The sequence below is a fragment of the Astyanax mexicanus genome, chromosome 1 (genome assembly GCF_023375975.1).
Source record: "Astyanax mexicanus isolate ESR-SI-001 chromosome 1, AstMex3_surface, whole genome shotgun sequence".
NCBI lineage: Eukaryota > Metazoa > Chordata > Actinopteri > Characiformes > Acestrorhamphidae > Astyanax > Astyanax mexicanus.
This window is the reverse complement of record NC_064408.1, coordinates 10090939-10109230: the sequence shown is the minus strand read 5'-3', so window position 1 is coordinate 10109230 and position 18292 is coordinate 10090939. Positions and strand designations below refer to the sequence as shown.

Below are 18292 nucleotides of genomic sequence, written 5' to 3'. Positions count from 1 at the left end.
TTTTCCAGCAGGATTTGGCACACTGCCCACACTGCAGAAAGTACCAATTGGTTTTATATAATATTCCAATTTTCTGGGACACTGATTTTTGGGTAAAGTACTGAAATAGAATAACTTTTCAATGATTTTCTATTTTTTTTTAATGCACTAGTATATTTACAACATATATCGTAGTGTAAATTAGAATGTAATGCTATTGATACAGAAACACACTGGTAATAAAAAAATAAATAAAAATAATTATAATATTAATGCTCAGTGAAAAACATTACAATTAATACATATTATTTTTTCTGATGTGATTTTCCTTAAAATGTGGATTATGAGAGTGATAGTTGTTGAAATTGACAGAGACAGGTGGGACAACAGAAATCCACAGGAAAATACATTGTTTTGTAATTATTATAATTTTATTATAATTAGGTTTGTATTTTGGCACTAAAGTAAATGGACAACTGCAGACACAAACCTGTCAGTAATACAGAAGAGTATTCCAAAGTACATGAAATGTTTTTCAAAGAGTTTACCTGCAGAAATTCCAGCCGTGTTGATGTAAATGTAAATCTGAAAGTCTTTGGCTTCCACTGTTTTCTGGAACTCATACCCGCATGATTTAGAGGAACGGTCTGTAAAGTAAAACTGAGAAAACTGTTTGTTTCTCTCTGAGCTACGCAGAGATTTACGTGGCTCTGGAGCTCTGCTGAAGTGCAGCCCAGGCCGTATATTCTAGTGGAGCTGAGGAGCTGAGGACTGGCCCGGTAATGAATCTTGCAGAAGTTGCTGTCCAATAAAATGTGAAGTCAGTGGTGTAACGTAGCAAAATCCTCTTGAATTAATTATTCCTGTCACTGTATGTATGACCATCAATTACCAATGTACCTCTTGTGTACAAATATTATTTCAAAAAGAAATGATTTGAACATCTTTCAGATAAATAGATTATTGAATACTTTTGAGTTGTATGTGCTCATAAGTGATATATTTAAGCTTGTTTACCACCCTGTTATTTTGCCTCTGAGACACACTTACAGTATTTTTTTCTTTTACAGTGAGGTTTACTATTCCCAAATCATGGTATCACTTTACTTGGATGGTCCATTAACGATGCCTTGTATATACTTAACTAACACCAAACCCAACACCTAACCTCAATCTTAAGCCCCAACCACCTTAAGCATGAATCAACCCTAAAACCCAACCCAAATCTAACCTTTAGATCTAACCCTAAACTTAATCCTATAATGTTAAGATTAGAGCTTGGTTTAGAGTTGGATGTAGGGTACATTTAATAGAGAATCATTTACTTTCACTTTAGAGTTGTTTATTTAACAGACATGCAGTTGAATGCTTAAATTAAATGTTAATTGAGCATCTATGAGGGGTCTACACTGCCTTTACCTTTGATTGCAGCATGCTTTCACTGTGGCATTGCTTCAATAAGCTTCTGCAATGTAACAAGATGTATTTCAATCCAGTGTTGCTGCTGGATTATTTTTTTAACAAGGATCTTGAAGCAGCATTGATGATGGTAGAGTCTGACCACTGCACAAAGCAGCTCTCCTCCATCCAGCACATCCCAAAGATTCTCAATGAGGTTAAGGTCTGGACTCTGTGGTGTACTCTCTCAATCCATGTGTGAAAATGATGATCTCATGCTCCCTGAATCACTCTTTCACAATTCCAGCCCCATGAATCCTGACATTGTTATCTTGGAATATGTCCGTGTCATCAGGGAAAAAAAAATCAAATCCATTGATGGAATAACCTGGTCTATATTCAGTATATTCAGGTAGTCAGCTGACCTCATTCTTTCAGCACATACTGTTGCTGAACCTAAACCTGCAGCATCAACCCCACATCATTTACTTACTTCCAAATACCATCCAAGTGATACCCAAAGTGATACCTATTTTTAGAAAGTAGAAAGTTCATATAATTGTGTGAAGTAATAAGTAAAAACGTTGTCTGCATAATAATTACTTCAGTAAAGTATAGATAACCAACAGTTCTACTTAAGTAAGGTAACAAAGTATTTATACTTTATTACTTAACACCTCTGGTTTGGGCATTTGATGTTCACCAGCCCACCTCATCTCCAACTCACCCCCCTAACTCCCCAACTCATTCAAAAAGTATTGGATGGGGCTCCATCATCATCATCATGATCAATCCAGAGAACACAGTTCCACTGCTCCACAGCTCAATACTGGAGGGGTTTATATCCTCTATCTAACCCACACCAGTCAATAGGCTGAAATGGTGCTCTAAAGAGTCCTATTCTAAGGGCAGTGCTTCTCTACATAGACTAGACAAGCTGTGTGTATACGTGTGCATTTGCACATCAGTGTCAGCAATAAGCGAATCTTAAAAATAGGTACAAATTAATTTCCACAGCCACTGGCCGTTTGAATGACCTGAGCTAAGGCCGTGGCTCGTACAGCTCATCTTTGTACACGGAGCTATTTTGAGGATTTTTCCCGGGTGTTCGCCCAACCTAACAACATCAAAACAGAAATAAACCGGAGTCTGTGATGGTGAGTCTGATATGGGCTGATACTGGGAGAATGTGCTTCCTATGTGCGCTGTGGGAGCAGCAGGAGGTGGGGAAAGCTGCTTTTAATAGGAACACAATTAAAGAGCTGTAATCAGGTTTTTTGTTTGGGATGGCGTTGGCCGCCGCACCGTTTCCTGAACCTCAGAATGGAGTGTGCGGACTCTGATGGAGTGAGCGGGACGGGGAGGTGTTTTATGATGAGGGATCAGAGCGGAGACGCCGTGGCGCTGGTGTAACTGTGAACTGCGGTCGCTTAGTTTAAGAGGACCTGAGGTTCTGTTTATCCACATTAAAAATGAAGTTTTTATAATTGTCTTAATTATTCTTGTTGTATGTGTTGTGTTAAAGTGTATTAATGGTATTGTCAGAGCTGCTGAATTCTTTTTATTTATTGAGGTTATTTATTAGTTATTTTTAGGGCTGAAACTTATGACTGTTTTCATAGTTGACTTATCTATTGAATATTTTTTTTTCGATTAGTTGCGCTATTTTTTTTTTGTCAATTTTCACATGTGTACTTTGTATTGGCAAGTCTCCAGATCCAGTGCATGTTTTACTGCACACAGACCAGATAAACATTTACAGTTTTGATAGTTTGCCATATATAGATATATGTACCGTATCTTTCACACTATAAGGCACACATAAAATCCTTTAATTTTCCCAAAAATTGACAGTGTGCCTTATAATCTAGTGCGCCTTATGTATAAATTTTATCAGTCAGGTTACAGGTATTAAGGAGCAGTAAAGACACTCTGCTGAAGTACAGCATTATACATGAGTTTCAGTTTAGTTCTCCAGCACTAAGGCTGGAGTAGCATTAGCATTAGCCGCTAAGCACTACCTCTTTTGCCGTTCCGAGAAGAGTATTATCAGCCTGATGCCTGCTGCTAATCCCAGCTAGCACTGCTGGAGCAGCATTAGCATTACATAATGCTCTCAGGGCTCTGGCAGCTGATGGCAAGCTGCATGATTGGGATTTGAACCAGCGCTCTCCCGAACATAGCGGCAGCGCTTTGGACCAATGGACCACTCGATGCCCCCCTGGCATTGATATATTAACCAGATATTACAAAGTATATCATAAGAGACATTCACACAGGCCAGATGATATTTTCAGGAGATTCTAGAATACTTGTATGTCTTTAATTGGAATGTCAATTGTTAAAGAAAAAAAATCAAGAACTTTGAAAGTATCCTTAAGTGCAGTCACCGAAAAGACCATCAAAAATGTTTTGATGAAACTGGCTCTCATCAGGACTCCCCAAGAAAGAAAGAGCAAGAGTTTCCTTTGTTGTACAGGATAAGTTCATCAGAGTTACCAGCCTCAGAAACCACAAGTTAACAGCTCCCTATCATTAAGTTACTAGATGATTTCTTATGTGTTCCTTTATATTCTAAATTATTAATTCATTTACAATTTACATGAATGAGAAGGTGTGTCCATTATGCAGGATGCATTTTTGGATGCACTGTTATTACAGTGTTATTGAGTGTTAATACACACTAAGAAAAGTAAGTACAGATTTGTACTTAAAAGAGTACAGAGCTTGTCGCTGGGGCTGTACCTTATATTGAGGTACAAAAAAAGTACCTTTCAGTGAAAGTCCTTTTTTGTACCCATGGTTTTTGTGCCAGTATAGATTATAAAGAGTATAAACATTATAATCAACTGAATATGTGTCAAGAACTTCATGATCCAAAATTATCTGGCTTTCAAATGAAAAAATGTGCAAATAAGATATATATTGTTTGTTAGTACAGTGATACAGAATACAGAATGTACCCTTTGGCTGGTTAAATGGTACAAATTTGTACTTTTTGCTGATAGGAATGACTTTGTACTTCAGAGGGAACAAATCTGACCCTTTAAAGACCAATATTGTACCTTTGAGGGTACAATAATGAAGAGTGTACCTTTGAGTACAAAAAAGTACTCGTGTCGTACCTCTGTTTTTTAGAGTGTACTCAATACTTAATGTGTTATATATGTGTTACAGGCAGTGCTCTGGACATCTCAGACCTCACCCTGATAAACCCAGACCCCGTGGTCTCCTCAGGGGACGCCTCTCTGTACTGTGTGAGCAGCGACTGGACGCCCACTAGCTCATCTTCCCTCAGTCTGGGGCGGGACTTCCCCCGGTCCGAACCAGAGATTCCCACCCCCACTGTGGACAAGACATACCGATCCTCCACCAAGGTCACATGGAGGACACGCCACAACGTCTTCGGAGCGTTCTTCTGCCAGACCAAAAACTCGGGCAGCGGCAAAGTCTACACTTATAAAATGCTGAATGAAGGTAAATTCACTGAACATGTTCAATACAGTAATTTAACTACTGTAAGTAAATGATGTGGGGTTGATGCTGCAGTTGGTCTGCAGGTTTAGGTTCAGCAACAGTATGTGCTGAAAGAATGAGGTCAGCTGACTACCTGAATATACTGAATATAGACCAGGTTATTCCATCAATGGATTTTATATTTCTTAGCTGATGATCATGGTCAAATTCCAAGATGACAATATCAGGATTCATGGTGCTGGAATTGTGAAAGAGTTCAGGGTTCAGGGAGCATGAGATCATCATTTTCACACATGGATTGAGAGAGAGAGTTCACCACAGAGTCCAGATCTTAACCTCATTGAGAATCTTTGGGATGTGCTGGATGGAGAAGAGCTGCTTTGTGCAGTGGTTAGACTCTACCATCATCAATGCTGCTGCAAGATCTTGGTGAAAAATTAATCCAGCAACACTGCACTGTAAAAGCCAATGAGTTGATTAAACTCAAAACTTTTGTTGTACCCGATTTCCTAATAAAGTTTAAGTTCATGTAATTTAACTTTTAAGTACAGTGAACTTAACAAATACATATACATCTATATTTAAAATAAAAATTTACCTGAACTTACATATTTTATTTACTTAAGAACTGTATACTACATTGGTTTTGGTAAGAATTACATAATTAATATAATTTCCGCCAACTTAACCAGAGCACAAAATATATGATAGTATATTATTTTTTAAATTATTTATATTACCTGCTTTGCATAATAGTTCCACTTTAAATGTTATGGTCAGGTGAATACAGATTGTAGATCTGTATTTAGTCTTCTTTTTTATTTTATTCAAAAAGATAAAGTATTGAGAGCACAGCCAACACAGAGTTACTGCAGCTCAGAAAATGATGCTTGTTCTTACAGCCTACAACACAGAGACCTAGCAAATAATCATAATACTACACACTGATGGTGAGTGTTAGTCAGAAACTGGGAACACACCAAGTATGCAAATAAATTGTACCAGAAGCCAATGGAAAAGAAACCACCAATGACAACTGACTAAACTTATTTATTATAAGTTGGTTCAACTAAAAGATCTTCGTTTGAGTGTATATTTGCCCACAAATGTTCAGCTAACTCAAAATAGTTGAGTATTGTTTAGAAATGTCCAATTTTATGTAAAACAGACTTAATTCATTACAATTTAAACAACGTCTGGGTTTACAGTGTGGATTGAAATAAATCTTGTGAAGTTGCAGAAGCTTATTGAAACAGTGCCACAGTGAATGTGTGACGCCATTAAAGATAAAGGTTTACAGTGTATATTGCAATATACTGAATCGTAACCTCTGTATTCTGATTCGTATCATGCCACCGATATATGTTCTTGCCAAAACACTGCACTAGTAAAACAGAGTGAAATGAAAGATGAAAATTTAATAAGAAATGCTGAGATTTCCATCTAGCCTAGAATGACTAAGCTAACAGATTCCTGCGTTGGGAAGTGGAGAGCTATTGAAGTTCAACATTTCATTCACCCCCTCAGTGTGTTTGTGTTTTATTAGGGAGCTAAAAACAACACTGACTCCACCGGCAGTTCATTGTGTCAGGAAAAAGCCCTCAGTCTGAATGGGGCAATGTGGAAACATAATGCTGGATGTAAACCAGCGCTTCCAGTTCAGAGGGCACGGCGCTAACGCTACGGGCTGTTTATTTTTCCATGCTGTTTTCTATTTTCTCTGTGCATTCTCCTCTCAGCGCATTCCTGTTAGATTGAAAATTCTTTGTTTTCTTTTTAGGCATCCCACGGAAACGTCCGACACTGCTTATCTGTCCACAGAACAATGCTAACGGCGTCTCCAGAAAACAGTTAAATAAAGATTAGCCTCAGGTTCAGACTGGATCTCAGTCACTGTGATGATTTCAGCTCTTATTACAAGATTTCCACTATATGTCCAAAATTTGTGGACACCCCTTCTAATAAATGCATTAGTATAGACGTATTGCCAATAGAATATGACACTCTGGAGCAGATACTGTAATAAACATGAACCTATAGGCTCCATGCCAAATGCCATGCATGGGCTAGAGAAGTACAGTGGTCTCAAAACAAAACTCCTGAAATGACCTGAAAACAAAGATTGTTCAACATCATGGTTTAGAGCAGGGGTCACTAACAAGCGGACCACGGTCCGGATCCGGACCCAGACGTTGTTCACTGTGGACCCAAACCGATAAACTACAGACAAGGATTTAATTTTAACAGCGTTCATTTAAAGCGGAGTAACGCCTAAAAGAGTAAGCAGTTTATCTGCCACCAGTAGGAATGTGTAGAGCTGTTCTTTTTTTATCAGCTGGTAAACCCTGCTAAAACATCCAGCTCAGGACCAGCTGCTCCTCCGTCTCTGTTATCTTACAAAGGGGATCTTTAAGCACAAAAAAGCCTGAAAAAGCTGTAATCAGCCTCTCCTCCGTTTTCTCACTCTGTAATTCTCCTGTAATGCACCTGTCCGCATGGAGCTGATTGGCTACCTTGCTTCTCATTTGGCGAAACTTGCTTCTCATTTGCATAAAGTTGAAAATATCTCACGATGTGTTCACGAATAAAAAAACAGTGGGAGGTGGCGTGAAAAACGCATCGCGTCGCTGCAGTATGTGTTTTGCAGCACAGTAAACGCACAGACCAATCACCAAAAGCACCTCTCTGCCAATCAGATCTGTGCAGACCGCTTCCCCAGCTAGTGAATTGGGACGCAGCCGGAAAAAAACGCCTCGCTCTCCACACAAGTAACAAGCTGATTGGCTGTTTGTACTGGAGGGCAGGACTTTATCCTTGTAGAAAAGATCATAATAAGCACTATGAGAAATCACATTCATACAGCAGTCAGTGGCCTGTCTCCTCATTAATAACATCTCAGGTTCCTCTATAGATACATGGAAACACACTGAAATTAATGCAGGTCTAACTGAACACACAACAGATAAATTAATATAAAAAAAATTATATTATATCATCTTGTATTTATTATATTTTATCTTTCAGCTGCGTTCCTTCCTGAAGCTCTTACTCTGACAGCCAGTATTGGAGAAGATGTCAACATGCTCTTCACAAGGAGGAAGGTGGCCCAGGAGGACACGGTCATCTACAAGGCTTGTAGGTACCGGGATAGCAAAGAGCATTGCAACATGCCTTACGCAGGGTGTATGATAGGGCCCTGAGAGTAATATGGGGAACACTTTGTCATATTTATTGAGCTACACATAGAAAATGAGTGTAATGCATGTGAAACAGAACATGTCAGACGTCTCAGCATATACTGTAGAAAGTTATAGAGGTTCCTAATGGTGTCCTAATATAACCACACACTTTCTGCAGATTGTGTGGTAGTGGGGGTTGGGATAGTATCTGGGTCTTCAAGGCAAGCTCTTCAGATGTCAGCAGCAGTATATGGATAAGCATTGTTCTGCTGGAATATATATTAAGATATACAGGTAGCGTCACTGGTTGCAGGACTTTATTAACATAACTTTACACTATCAGAGTGCCGGTTATGAGGACCAAAGGTGAACTGGCTTTGTATTTGAGCTGCATGGGATGGATTATTAAAGGACACCATTAGGAAACCTTAAAACTTTGTTTGTTACACAATCATTACACATAAATTCTGTATGTTTAGTTTGATACATATTGCCCATTAAAAATTTTAATTATTCTTTGTTCCCGGTCATTATTAGTTTCCTTCTGAATACATTGCAAAACATCCTTTGGCAAAAATATACAAAAATTAAGACAAAGAGATATAAGCAAAGAGAATCAGAATAACTTGACTAGTTACTTTTTTGTGCTCATTAAGTGTGTTGATCCTAAAATAAGAAAAATATGCAATTGTTCTTCTGGATGCAATTTTTTGATGATGAATGTAAAGTGCATGGAAATATGCTTTGGCTTTATATTCACCATCTATTTCAAGCTTATTGGAATTTGATCAGATATTTAATCAGATATTTGTCTCGTTGTTGAAACAGCGCTGCAGACATCCGGGACGGGAGACCCGTCTTTTGAGCACTCCGTACCTAAAGAGGACATCATGGACTCAGTGCCTTACAATATTAACAACGTTTCAGCAGCACACGCAGGACTCTACACCATCCGCTACATCTCTGAAGGCCTGCCCACCTCCGCCATCACCCGTCTGATAGTGAGGGGTCAGTCCTTCAGGTTATACCTTACCTTACCTTAATGTACACACTGTATCTTAATGTCTCTATAATGCTTACAACACCATTCAAACAATACACTCTTTTTTATCATATATCACTAGTATATTGTATTTTTCACATTATTTTTTATTATTATAAGGCGCACAATCAATAAACATCTATTTTCTGGTCTTTTTTTATACATAAGGTGCACTGGATTAAAAGAAACATTTTATGCAACACTAGTATCTAGTAACTAGTAGTAGGAACAGGGGTGTTGTCAGTCATGTTTTTCTTCTCAATTCAGTTTGTAATAAAAGCTAAGCTAAACAAAACTGTAATTCTTAAAAAAAAAAACATTTCAGAAGTTTTAGTCAAACGAGTGCTGGATGTTAATCTCCACAGATTTCTCTTTATTTGGGTGAGTGAAGCATTTCCGTTTATTAAGAGTAATCTTAGATTTACAGATTACCACTAAAGCTGGATTGTTAGGATTAGCGGCTACAGGCTAGCAGTTAGCTGCTTATGCCACCTAACAGCACTAAACTGAGGAATGCCTCTGAACAGCAAAAGAGCTAGCACTGTGGTTAGCAGGTAATGCCAATGCTGCTTCAGCAGTGCTAGCCGGGGTTAGCAACAAGCTACAGTCTGATAATACTCACCTCTAAACAACGAAAGAGCTAGCGCTTAGTGTCATTAGCAGCTAATGCTAATACTGCTCCAGCAGTGCTAGCCGGGGTTATCAACAGGCTACAGTCTGATAATACTCACCTTTGAACAACGAAAGAGCTAGCACTTAGCGACGTTAGTGGCTAATGCTAATACTGCTCTGCTCTCAGTGCTAGAGAACTAAACGCAAACTCCTGTATAACGCTGTTATTTTTGGGAAATTAAAGGATTTTAAGTGCTCCTTGTAGTGCAAAAAATACCACACTCAGTATTTACACAGAACATTTACATTAAGTACTGTAAGTCTATTTTGAACATGTTGATGCAATTTGTGGAATTAAATATAATTGTTCTAAAACGTTTTAATGTGACCATTAAACTGTTTTTCACATTCACAGATCTCTATTTCAAGCATTCAAAATGAAGTTGTGTATGTTTGTAGAACCGATTAAAGAACCACTTTTATTATTCTCCTTTCACCTTTAATACTCAGAACCGCTCAGGATAGAAAACCACCACAGAGCAGCTATTATTATTATTATTATTTGGGTGGTGGGTCATTATTCTCAGCACAGCAGTGATTAGCAGTGATTAGCATGGTGGTGGTGTATGAGGTGTTAGTGCTGTGTGTTGTGCTGCTGTGAGTGGATCAGATGCAGCAGTGCTGCTGGAGTTTTTAAACACCTCAGTGTCACTGCTGGACTGAGAATAGTCCACCAATAGCGTCCTGTGAGCAGTGTACTGTAAACACTGATGAAGGATGTGACTTGGATTAGCTTGCTAAGCTAAGTTCTGCTATCTGTGTTTCAATATCAGGATGCAGGTCTGGAATGTGGGGGCCCGGCTGCACTAAGACCTGCCCAGCCTGTAGTAATGGAGGAGTGTGTGACGACAAGACAGGAGAGTGCATCTGCCCTCCAGGCTTCAAGGGTCCCACCTGTGACACAGGTATCGTACTGATCTTTATAAATATAAACATTATATTGCCAAAATGACATATTCTAAAATAACCATCAAGCGATATTATGTAGCAATATTGAATTAAACATAAATTTTAACTTTTACTTAAAGGAGCATTAAGGATTATATTTTCTGTAGTAACTATTATACTACGATACTAAGATATTAAGGAAATATGCTGACAGCTCTTAACTGCAGAGCTTCAGCCAGTATTTCAGCCATGGAAATGGGCGAGCTGATTATTTTTCTGCTGAACAGTTAATCACTGAGCTTCAGTGGGGTTGCTGACCATAGCTGGGGAATGTATCACTGCCATTAGTTTAGTAGAGAAGGACATTTTTGACATTGAAACGTATATACAGCTCTGGTAAAAAATTAAGAGAACACTTCAGTTTCTGAATCAGTTTATCTGATGTTGCTATTTATAGTTATATGTTTAAGTAAAATGAACATTGTTGTTTTATTCTATAAACTACGGACAACATTTCTCCCAAATTCCTAATAAAAATATTGTCAATTAGTGCATTTATTTGCAGAAAATGAGAAATGGTTAAAATAACAAAAAAAGTTGCAGTGCTTTTAAACATCAAATAATCCAATACTGCAAAGAAAACACATTTATAATCATAAAGTCTTAAAAGTTCAGAAATCAATAACCCTGCAATAACCCTGGTTTTTAATCACAATCTTCATGCACCTTGGCATGTTCTCCTCTACCAGTCTTACACACTGCTTTTGGATAACTTTATGCCTTTACTCCTGGTGCAAAAATTCAAGCAGTTCAGCTTGGTTTGATGGCTTGTGATCATCCATCTTTTCAATTTGGTAAAATCAAAGAAACTCATCATTTTTAAGTGGTCTCTTATTTTTTTTCAAAGCTGTATATACACTAATTCGTTACAGAGTAAGACTCTATAACTTGTTGCTTGCCACTGTGTGTCAATCTGGCAACCTGCATGAATTTGGTGTCTGGGGAGGAGCATCTGGAGCAGAAAACTCCTGTAGACTCCTGTAGCCACTCACTTGAATGTATTACTGATCCATTAACTTTAATAGAGTTTTCAGATAGATAGATAGATAGATAGATAGATAGATAGATAGATAGATAGAGAGATAGAGAGATAGATAGATAGATAGATAGATAGATACCCCGAAGGAAATTTAGGAAGAGCCATGAAGAAAGTACCGTAAGCTAAACACATTTATGGCAAGTACCTAATCCTTATTTGTGTGTGTGTGTTTGTGTAGTGTGTGGTGAGGGTCGCTTTGGGAAGAGCTGTAAGGAGCGCTGTATGGACAGTCAGTGCCGCACCCTCGTCTTCTGCCTCAGGGACCCCTACGGCTGCTCCTGCGCCTCCGGGTGGACTGGCCTGAACTGCAGCAAGGGTAAAACTTACATCTGATTACTGACCTGCCTTACAATACACCTCTTTACATTCATTATAGGCAAAGTGAGCATGTTAAAGTACACTTGCTTATTTAGCACTGAAATGAGTTTTATAGGAAAAAGAAAAATAGTTCTAAACTTTCAATCAGGCCCGTTTCAACAGTGCAAGCAAACCAATCAATTGCTTAGGGGCCCCAGACAATGACTGGATATGAATTAAACATTTCTCTGATTTTGCTATTTATAGGTATATGTTTAAATAAAATGAACATTGCTGTTTTATTCTATAATTTACAGACAACATTTCTCCCAAATTCCAAATACAAATATTGTAATTTAGAGCATTTATTTGCAGAAAATGAGAAATGGCTGAAATAACATAAAAAGATACAGAACTTTCAGACCTCAAATAATGCAAAGAAAACAAGTTCATATTCATAAAGTTTTAAGAGTTCAGAAATTAATATTTGGTGGAATAACCCTGGTGGTTTTTAAATCACAGTTTTTAAGGCATCTTGGCATCATGTTCTCCTCCACCAGTCTTACACACTGCTTTTGGATAACTTTATGCTGCTTCACTCCTGGTGCAACAATTCAAGCAGTTCAGTTTGGTTTGATGGCTTGTGATCATCAATCTTTCTCTTGATTTTATTCCAGAGGTTTTCAATTTGGTAAAATCAAAGAAAGTCATCATTTTAAAGTGGTCTCTTATTATTTCCAGAGCTGTATATGTGTAACAATGTATTAATTATACTAATATGCTTCCTTCTTTACTCCAGCATGTCCACCTGGCTATTACGGCGCTGGCTGTAAGCTGAAGTGTGAGTGTGAAATGGAAGGAAAGTGTGACCGTTTCAGAGGATGTGTGTGTCCTGGGAGACACGGCTCCCGCTGTGAAAAAGAAGGTAAATCCACAACCATAGAAATAAATATTAACGCTGGACTGTATATTCTTGTATATTCTTTCCCAATGAACATAAACGAGATTATCTCCTCTCCCCAGACAAAGCTCCAGTCATTCTGAGCACTCTGATGCACACCGAGCTGAACTCTGGAGCCACCTACAGCGTAAACTGCACTGTCTACGGCCAGCCGGCACCCTTACATGGAGAAATCCTGCTGCTCAAACCAGACAAGACCATCCTATACGTACGTTATTTTATTTACTGTGAGGCTGCAGCTCATATATCAGCTCCAGAGTATCAGAGTTTACATTGTATATCCAAACAGACTGGAGTTATTGCATAGACTGGATTACTGAAGGTGTTATCAGATATAATTTTAGTGCTAGTGGTTTTAGAGAATGCCATTTACCACTAAAAATCCTTTGAAGTGAATGTAAAGACCTAACATTAGTGTGGATAACTTAGTGTAACATGTCCAAAAGTTTCCAAACACTTTATCCAGAATCATCAAGGGGTCAGTATTGTGTTTTAACATTGATGTTGTATTATATGCAGGCATCTCAATCAGCTCTCCAGCTCATCCCAGCTCATGTGCTCAAAAGGGCTTCAACACTTATTTGGGCCCTATTTTACTGATCTATAGCACACTGGTCAATTGTGCATCACACAGCTGAATTTAGGGCGTGTTGGTGTGTCTTTGGTATCATGAGGGTGCAGAAATTTGGCCTTACGCAGCTCCAAACATGGGTTAATCATGGGTGTGGTTAATTTTGGGCGTAACGTGAAATAAACCAATCAGTGTGTCAGTCGTCATTCCCTTTAAGAGTCAGGTGAGCTCTGACTTAGGCACGTTCGAATCTTAACAGTGCGGTGCTTTTGTGCATCTCAGCAGAGGATACTGACTGAGGGTTTTAATCGGTCAGTGGAGCTCCTGTGTTTTCCACCGGCAAGATAGAAACATGCCAGAAATGTACCCGAACACACCTCATTTCCAGACCACCACGGCCATCAGTGTAGATTTATTCCTAAACTCTGACGCTAATTTGACGGTGCAGACGCTAGGCGTAAAAATAGAGTGTTGATGCAGAATGTATCAACTGACAGGGCGCTAAAATTATAGCTAATTGATACCACTTTAAAATAAGACTACATTTATAAAGGGTTTATAAATGGTTTACAATTGGTTTATTAATGGTTACTAATTAGGTTGTAAATGCCTTAAAAATCATTAATAATCAGTTATAACACATAATTAGAAAGGGTAACAATATAGATGGCTGTGTAATATAGTTCACTATTTGGCAAACTACAGGTCATTATTGCCCTTTCTACAGTATGTATGTGTTATAACTGATTATTAATGATTTTTAAGGCATTTACAACCTAATTAGTAACCATTGATAAACTAATTGTAAACCATTTATAAACCCTTTATAAAGGTAGTCTTATTTTAAAGTGATACCGCTTAATCAAAACATTAATTCTCTTCATAAATATTCAGTATATGTTAATTTCTCTATCTCATCCCAGCTGTGTTCAAAAAGATCTCACTCCAGCCCATCTCAATAATCTTTTCCTTAGCTGGGTTGCAACAACACAATGCACTGATTTTAACTGAGCTTAAAAATGTGCAATAGTCACATTGCAGTATGTGTGATGTCACTTAAGGCAATTAAATTGAATATGACATGTTGCAGTGTTTTGATTCTTAACACAAGAATTAGATACAAAGCGCTGTCATTGTGTCTCTGTGAGTGACAGGCTGCTGCTCCCTGAGAAGTGCAAGGGGGGGGGGGGGCGGGGGTTGTCCAGCACAGTTTTGCACAGAAAAACGCTTTTTATCTACCTTTTAAAAAGCCATTTAAATGCCTGATTAAAGGGTCGATTACTGTCGGTTTGCTGTTTTCCACGAGTTTTTTGAGCTGGGCACTGACTTAGCTCTTGATTGGTCCGGACGCGAGACAGCACGTGGGTGGGGGTGGGGCTGGTGACATCATGGGCCCTGCATTGTTTAATATTGTGATGTATATCGTAGAAAAAAGAACATTTGCAATGTAAAATGTTTCCAATATCATGCAGCCCTAGTCAGTGGAGCGGCATTACTTTTAATAAAATTGTCTTGGAGTTTTGAGAGATGTGCTCTTTTTGTTTCTAATAAACCAGGCTGTGGAAACAGAGACGTCAGGACACCAGACCACCTCCATGTTCCAGGTGGAAAAGATCGCCATGGCTGACAGCGGCCGATGGCTTTGCCAAGTGAAGACCACCAGCGTCCAGGTGGAGAAAGATTTTAATGTTAATGTTAAAGGTGAGGCAGGATTTGACATGTTTTATAATCTTTGATTTATAAGCTGTTCAAATGAACCAGCAGAAAAAGGTCTTACCTTCTTGTTGCAGTTCCTCCAAAGCCGCAGAACCCTCCTTCACTGAACAGCAGTGGGCCGTATCATCTGGTAGTGGTGGTCAACAAAGATCCGTACACTGGAGATGGACCTCTCACTTCAGTGAAGGTGGCCTACAGACAGGCCAATTCATCATCGTGGGAGACAGTGGAAGGTAGTGGCACTCTGTTGTAGCTCTGTTTTACTGTACTGTATAGAGTTCAAGTCTTTATTTTTCTAATATTTAGCCCAATTTAGATGGTATTAGTTTTTTTCTTGGTGGCACAATGGGGTCTTTGGTTCAAGTCCTTATCAGGGTGGAGTTTCCATGTTCTTCCAAAGTTCAAAAATATGGAGACAATTTGAATTGAATATTCCAAATTGTCCTGATATGTGTGTAAACCCCTATCCAGTGGGATGTCTGTAAAAAAAATTTCACACTTCTACTCAGTGATAAAACTCTTGTAACCGCACTGCAATTGAAAAAACAGGAGGATCAGTGAGTTTTTTTGGCTTTTTATGGACACGTGACATCACGTTTAGTAGCTCCTCCATTTCCACTCGCTGTTGTGTTTAAGTGGATCGTCGTGGAAATGTGCGCCCAAATTACGGTTCGTAGCAGTGGACAAATAGCTATTTTATTAAACGTGAGGTGATGAAACTCAGAGATGTGAGTCCAGACGGGACTAAAATTACTGGAGGATGAGAGTTCAGCCAAAAACAGTAGATAATTCAGCCTGTAATTTTCTCAGAGGACGTCTGAGATCCATCCATCCATCAATCCATCCATCCATCTATCCATCTATCTGTCTATATTTGCTTGGTCAACTCCTTAGTGCCAAATGCAGTCTTCTAGGTGGACCGTTGTTTCCGGTTGAGAGTATGCTGTGTGTGATTGGCTGCTGATTCTCACCAGTGTGTGTATGGATACGTTTAACTAGTTAAGTGTAAAACATGATTGTAAAGCTTCTATGGATGTCTAGAAGTGAAGTGTCTTAATTATTACCAGAGTTTCCTAATGTTTTAAGCCCTATCCAAATGCACCAATCAGAATTTTGCAACATGTGAGCAAATTTTCCATCATGTCCAGTAAAAATAAGATTTTTCACTGCTTTTCTGAAGTATGGAGGTGCTGGAGTAGGCTTTTAGTTTTGTCATACATGGCACAGAGACAGTACCTTGAGTCATTCAAGTCTTTGGCAAACCTCAATGAAATCCAGAAGCAGGGCAATTTGACTCCTCAGAGCCTTAAGTTAAGTATAAGTCATTGTATAGTGTAGTCTATAGCCTACATGTGTCTTTTGAACATTCTCAAGCTAAAACTACTAGTACTACAGTACTATTATTGGGTTATAAGATTGGGATATCATTAGATGTTTTTTGGAGGTGGCCGCAGTACATAAATCGAGTAGCCACTCCCATCTGAGTCAATAATGGTCATAAATGTTACAGATGTTCTGTAGAAAAATGACTTTACTCCACCTCCTTATGTAAAACTAATCCCATCCGAATAGGGCTTTAGTCTGAGAGCATTGCTGTATATTATACTCTATATTCTGAATTCTGAATAAATGAGCTGCAGCTGAAATGGTTTATTTTGTGATAAAAAGCAAGTGCATACTAGCAAACAAAAAACCCAGCATTTTCTCTGGACTTGTCTGGCAGTTTTTCTGTCACTGTGTAAAAAACAGTTCCTACCTTTTGCCCACTCCACCACACCCACCCTGGAACATTTTGTGTCAAAGGTCAAAGGTTAATTCCTCTCATTTGGCGAGGCCTGCAGATTACTGCTGATTTCCATTGTGCGCTGGATTCAAAACAACGATAAAAATATCTATCTGATGAGCTCGACACGATTCTGAACGCTCCCAAATCCAAAACAAATTATGGCTGCACAGAACAATGCACATGATGTCACTCATCCGGAAGGGAGCTTTTGTGTCTGTTGGAGGAAAAAGACATAATAATAATTCCCAGAATGATTTCCTCACACACGGTCTGCTTGTTTGGCATTTTTTTCTGATTTGTGCTTTTTGTTTATTGTGCTCTAAAGGGAATTTTTCGGGGTTAGATAATAAATAAGGGAGGTTGCATTCATCTGTAGGTTGGAATAAATAAGACATTGCCTGAGAAAAGTGTCTATAAACTGGTTTTAGACTGGTCAGACTGTGAAACATTTGACGTGTTTGGCAGTGTTTATAATACATATGGGATACATTAATATTAATACTCATGAGGAATATATTCTATATATAACACTTTATTAGGGCTGCACGATATTGAGAAAAAAAAGAAATTGCAAATGTTCCTTTTTTGACTAAATATATCACATCGCAATATTAAACAATGCAGGGCCAATGACGTCACCAGCCCTGCCCCCCACCCACGCGGTGTCTCGCATCCGGACCGATCAAGAGCTGAGTCAACCCTGAGCTCAACTCAAAACCTGAGGAAAACAGCAAAACAACAGTAATCGGCCCTTTAATCAGGCATTTAAACTCCTTTTTGAAAGGTGAATTAGAGCATTTTTCTGGGATTAAAATCGTGAATTCAGCTGTAACTGGAAATATCTGTGCTGCAAAACTGTGCTGGACTGAAGTGCACAGCTTTCCACGCATGCTCACGTTTACAAGCACGTGCCCAACCATGTGGATGGAGGCCATGCTAAACGCGCTCCCCCTCGTGATCCCCCTCCCCCTCGCGCTTCTCAGGCAGCAGCAGCCTGTCACTCAGACAGACACAGAGACAGCGCTGTGTATCTACTTCTTGTGTCAAAAATCAAAACTTCGCAACATAACGTGTTTGATTTATTTGCCTTAAGTGACATCACACGTCCTGCAATGTGACTATTGCGCATGTGCACATCACAGTGACGATCCTTAAACAATATATCGTGCAGCCCTACACTACATCTCCTGTTACTGTTACTGAATAAAAATGCATTTTTAATTGTGT

The 18292-nt window shown here is 38.8% G+C and overlaps 1 protein-coding gene across 2 annotated transcripts in view; it reads left to right on the top strand.

The window, feature by feature from the left end:
* tek (TEK tyrosine kinase, endothelial) overlaps nucleotides 1-18292 on the top strand; it is a 66376-nt gene that overhangs the window by 30071 nt on the left and 18013 nt on the right. For both annotated transcript variants that reach the window (XM_049463402.1, XM_049463352.1), the window contains exons 2-10: nucleotides 4555-4854; nucleotides 7879-7989; nucleotides 8862-9041; nucleotides 10521-10652; nucleotides 11913-12050; nucleotides 12831-12956; nucleotides 13055-13200; nucleotides 15120-15264; nucleotides 15354-15512. In XM_049463402.1, the coding sequence (XP_049319359.1) occupies nucleotides 4555-4854; nucleotides 7879-7989; nucleotides 8862-9041; nucleotides 10521-10652; nucleotides 11913-12050; nucleotides 12831-12956; nucleotides 13055-13200; nucleotides 15120-15264; nucleotides 15354-15512 (1437 nt within the window). The remainder of the gene's footprint in view (nucleotides 1-4554; nucleotides 4855-7878; nucleotides 7990-8861; nucleotides 9042-10520; nucleotides 10653-11912; nucleotides 12051-12830; nucleotides 12957-13054; nucleotides 13201-15119; nucleotides 15265-15353; nucleotides 15513-18292) is intronic.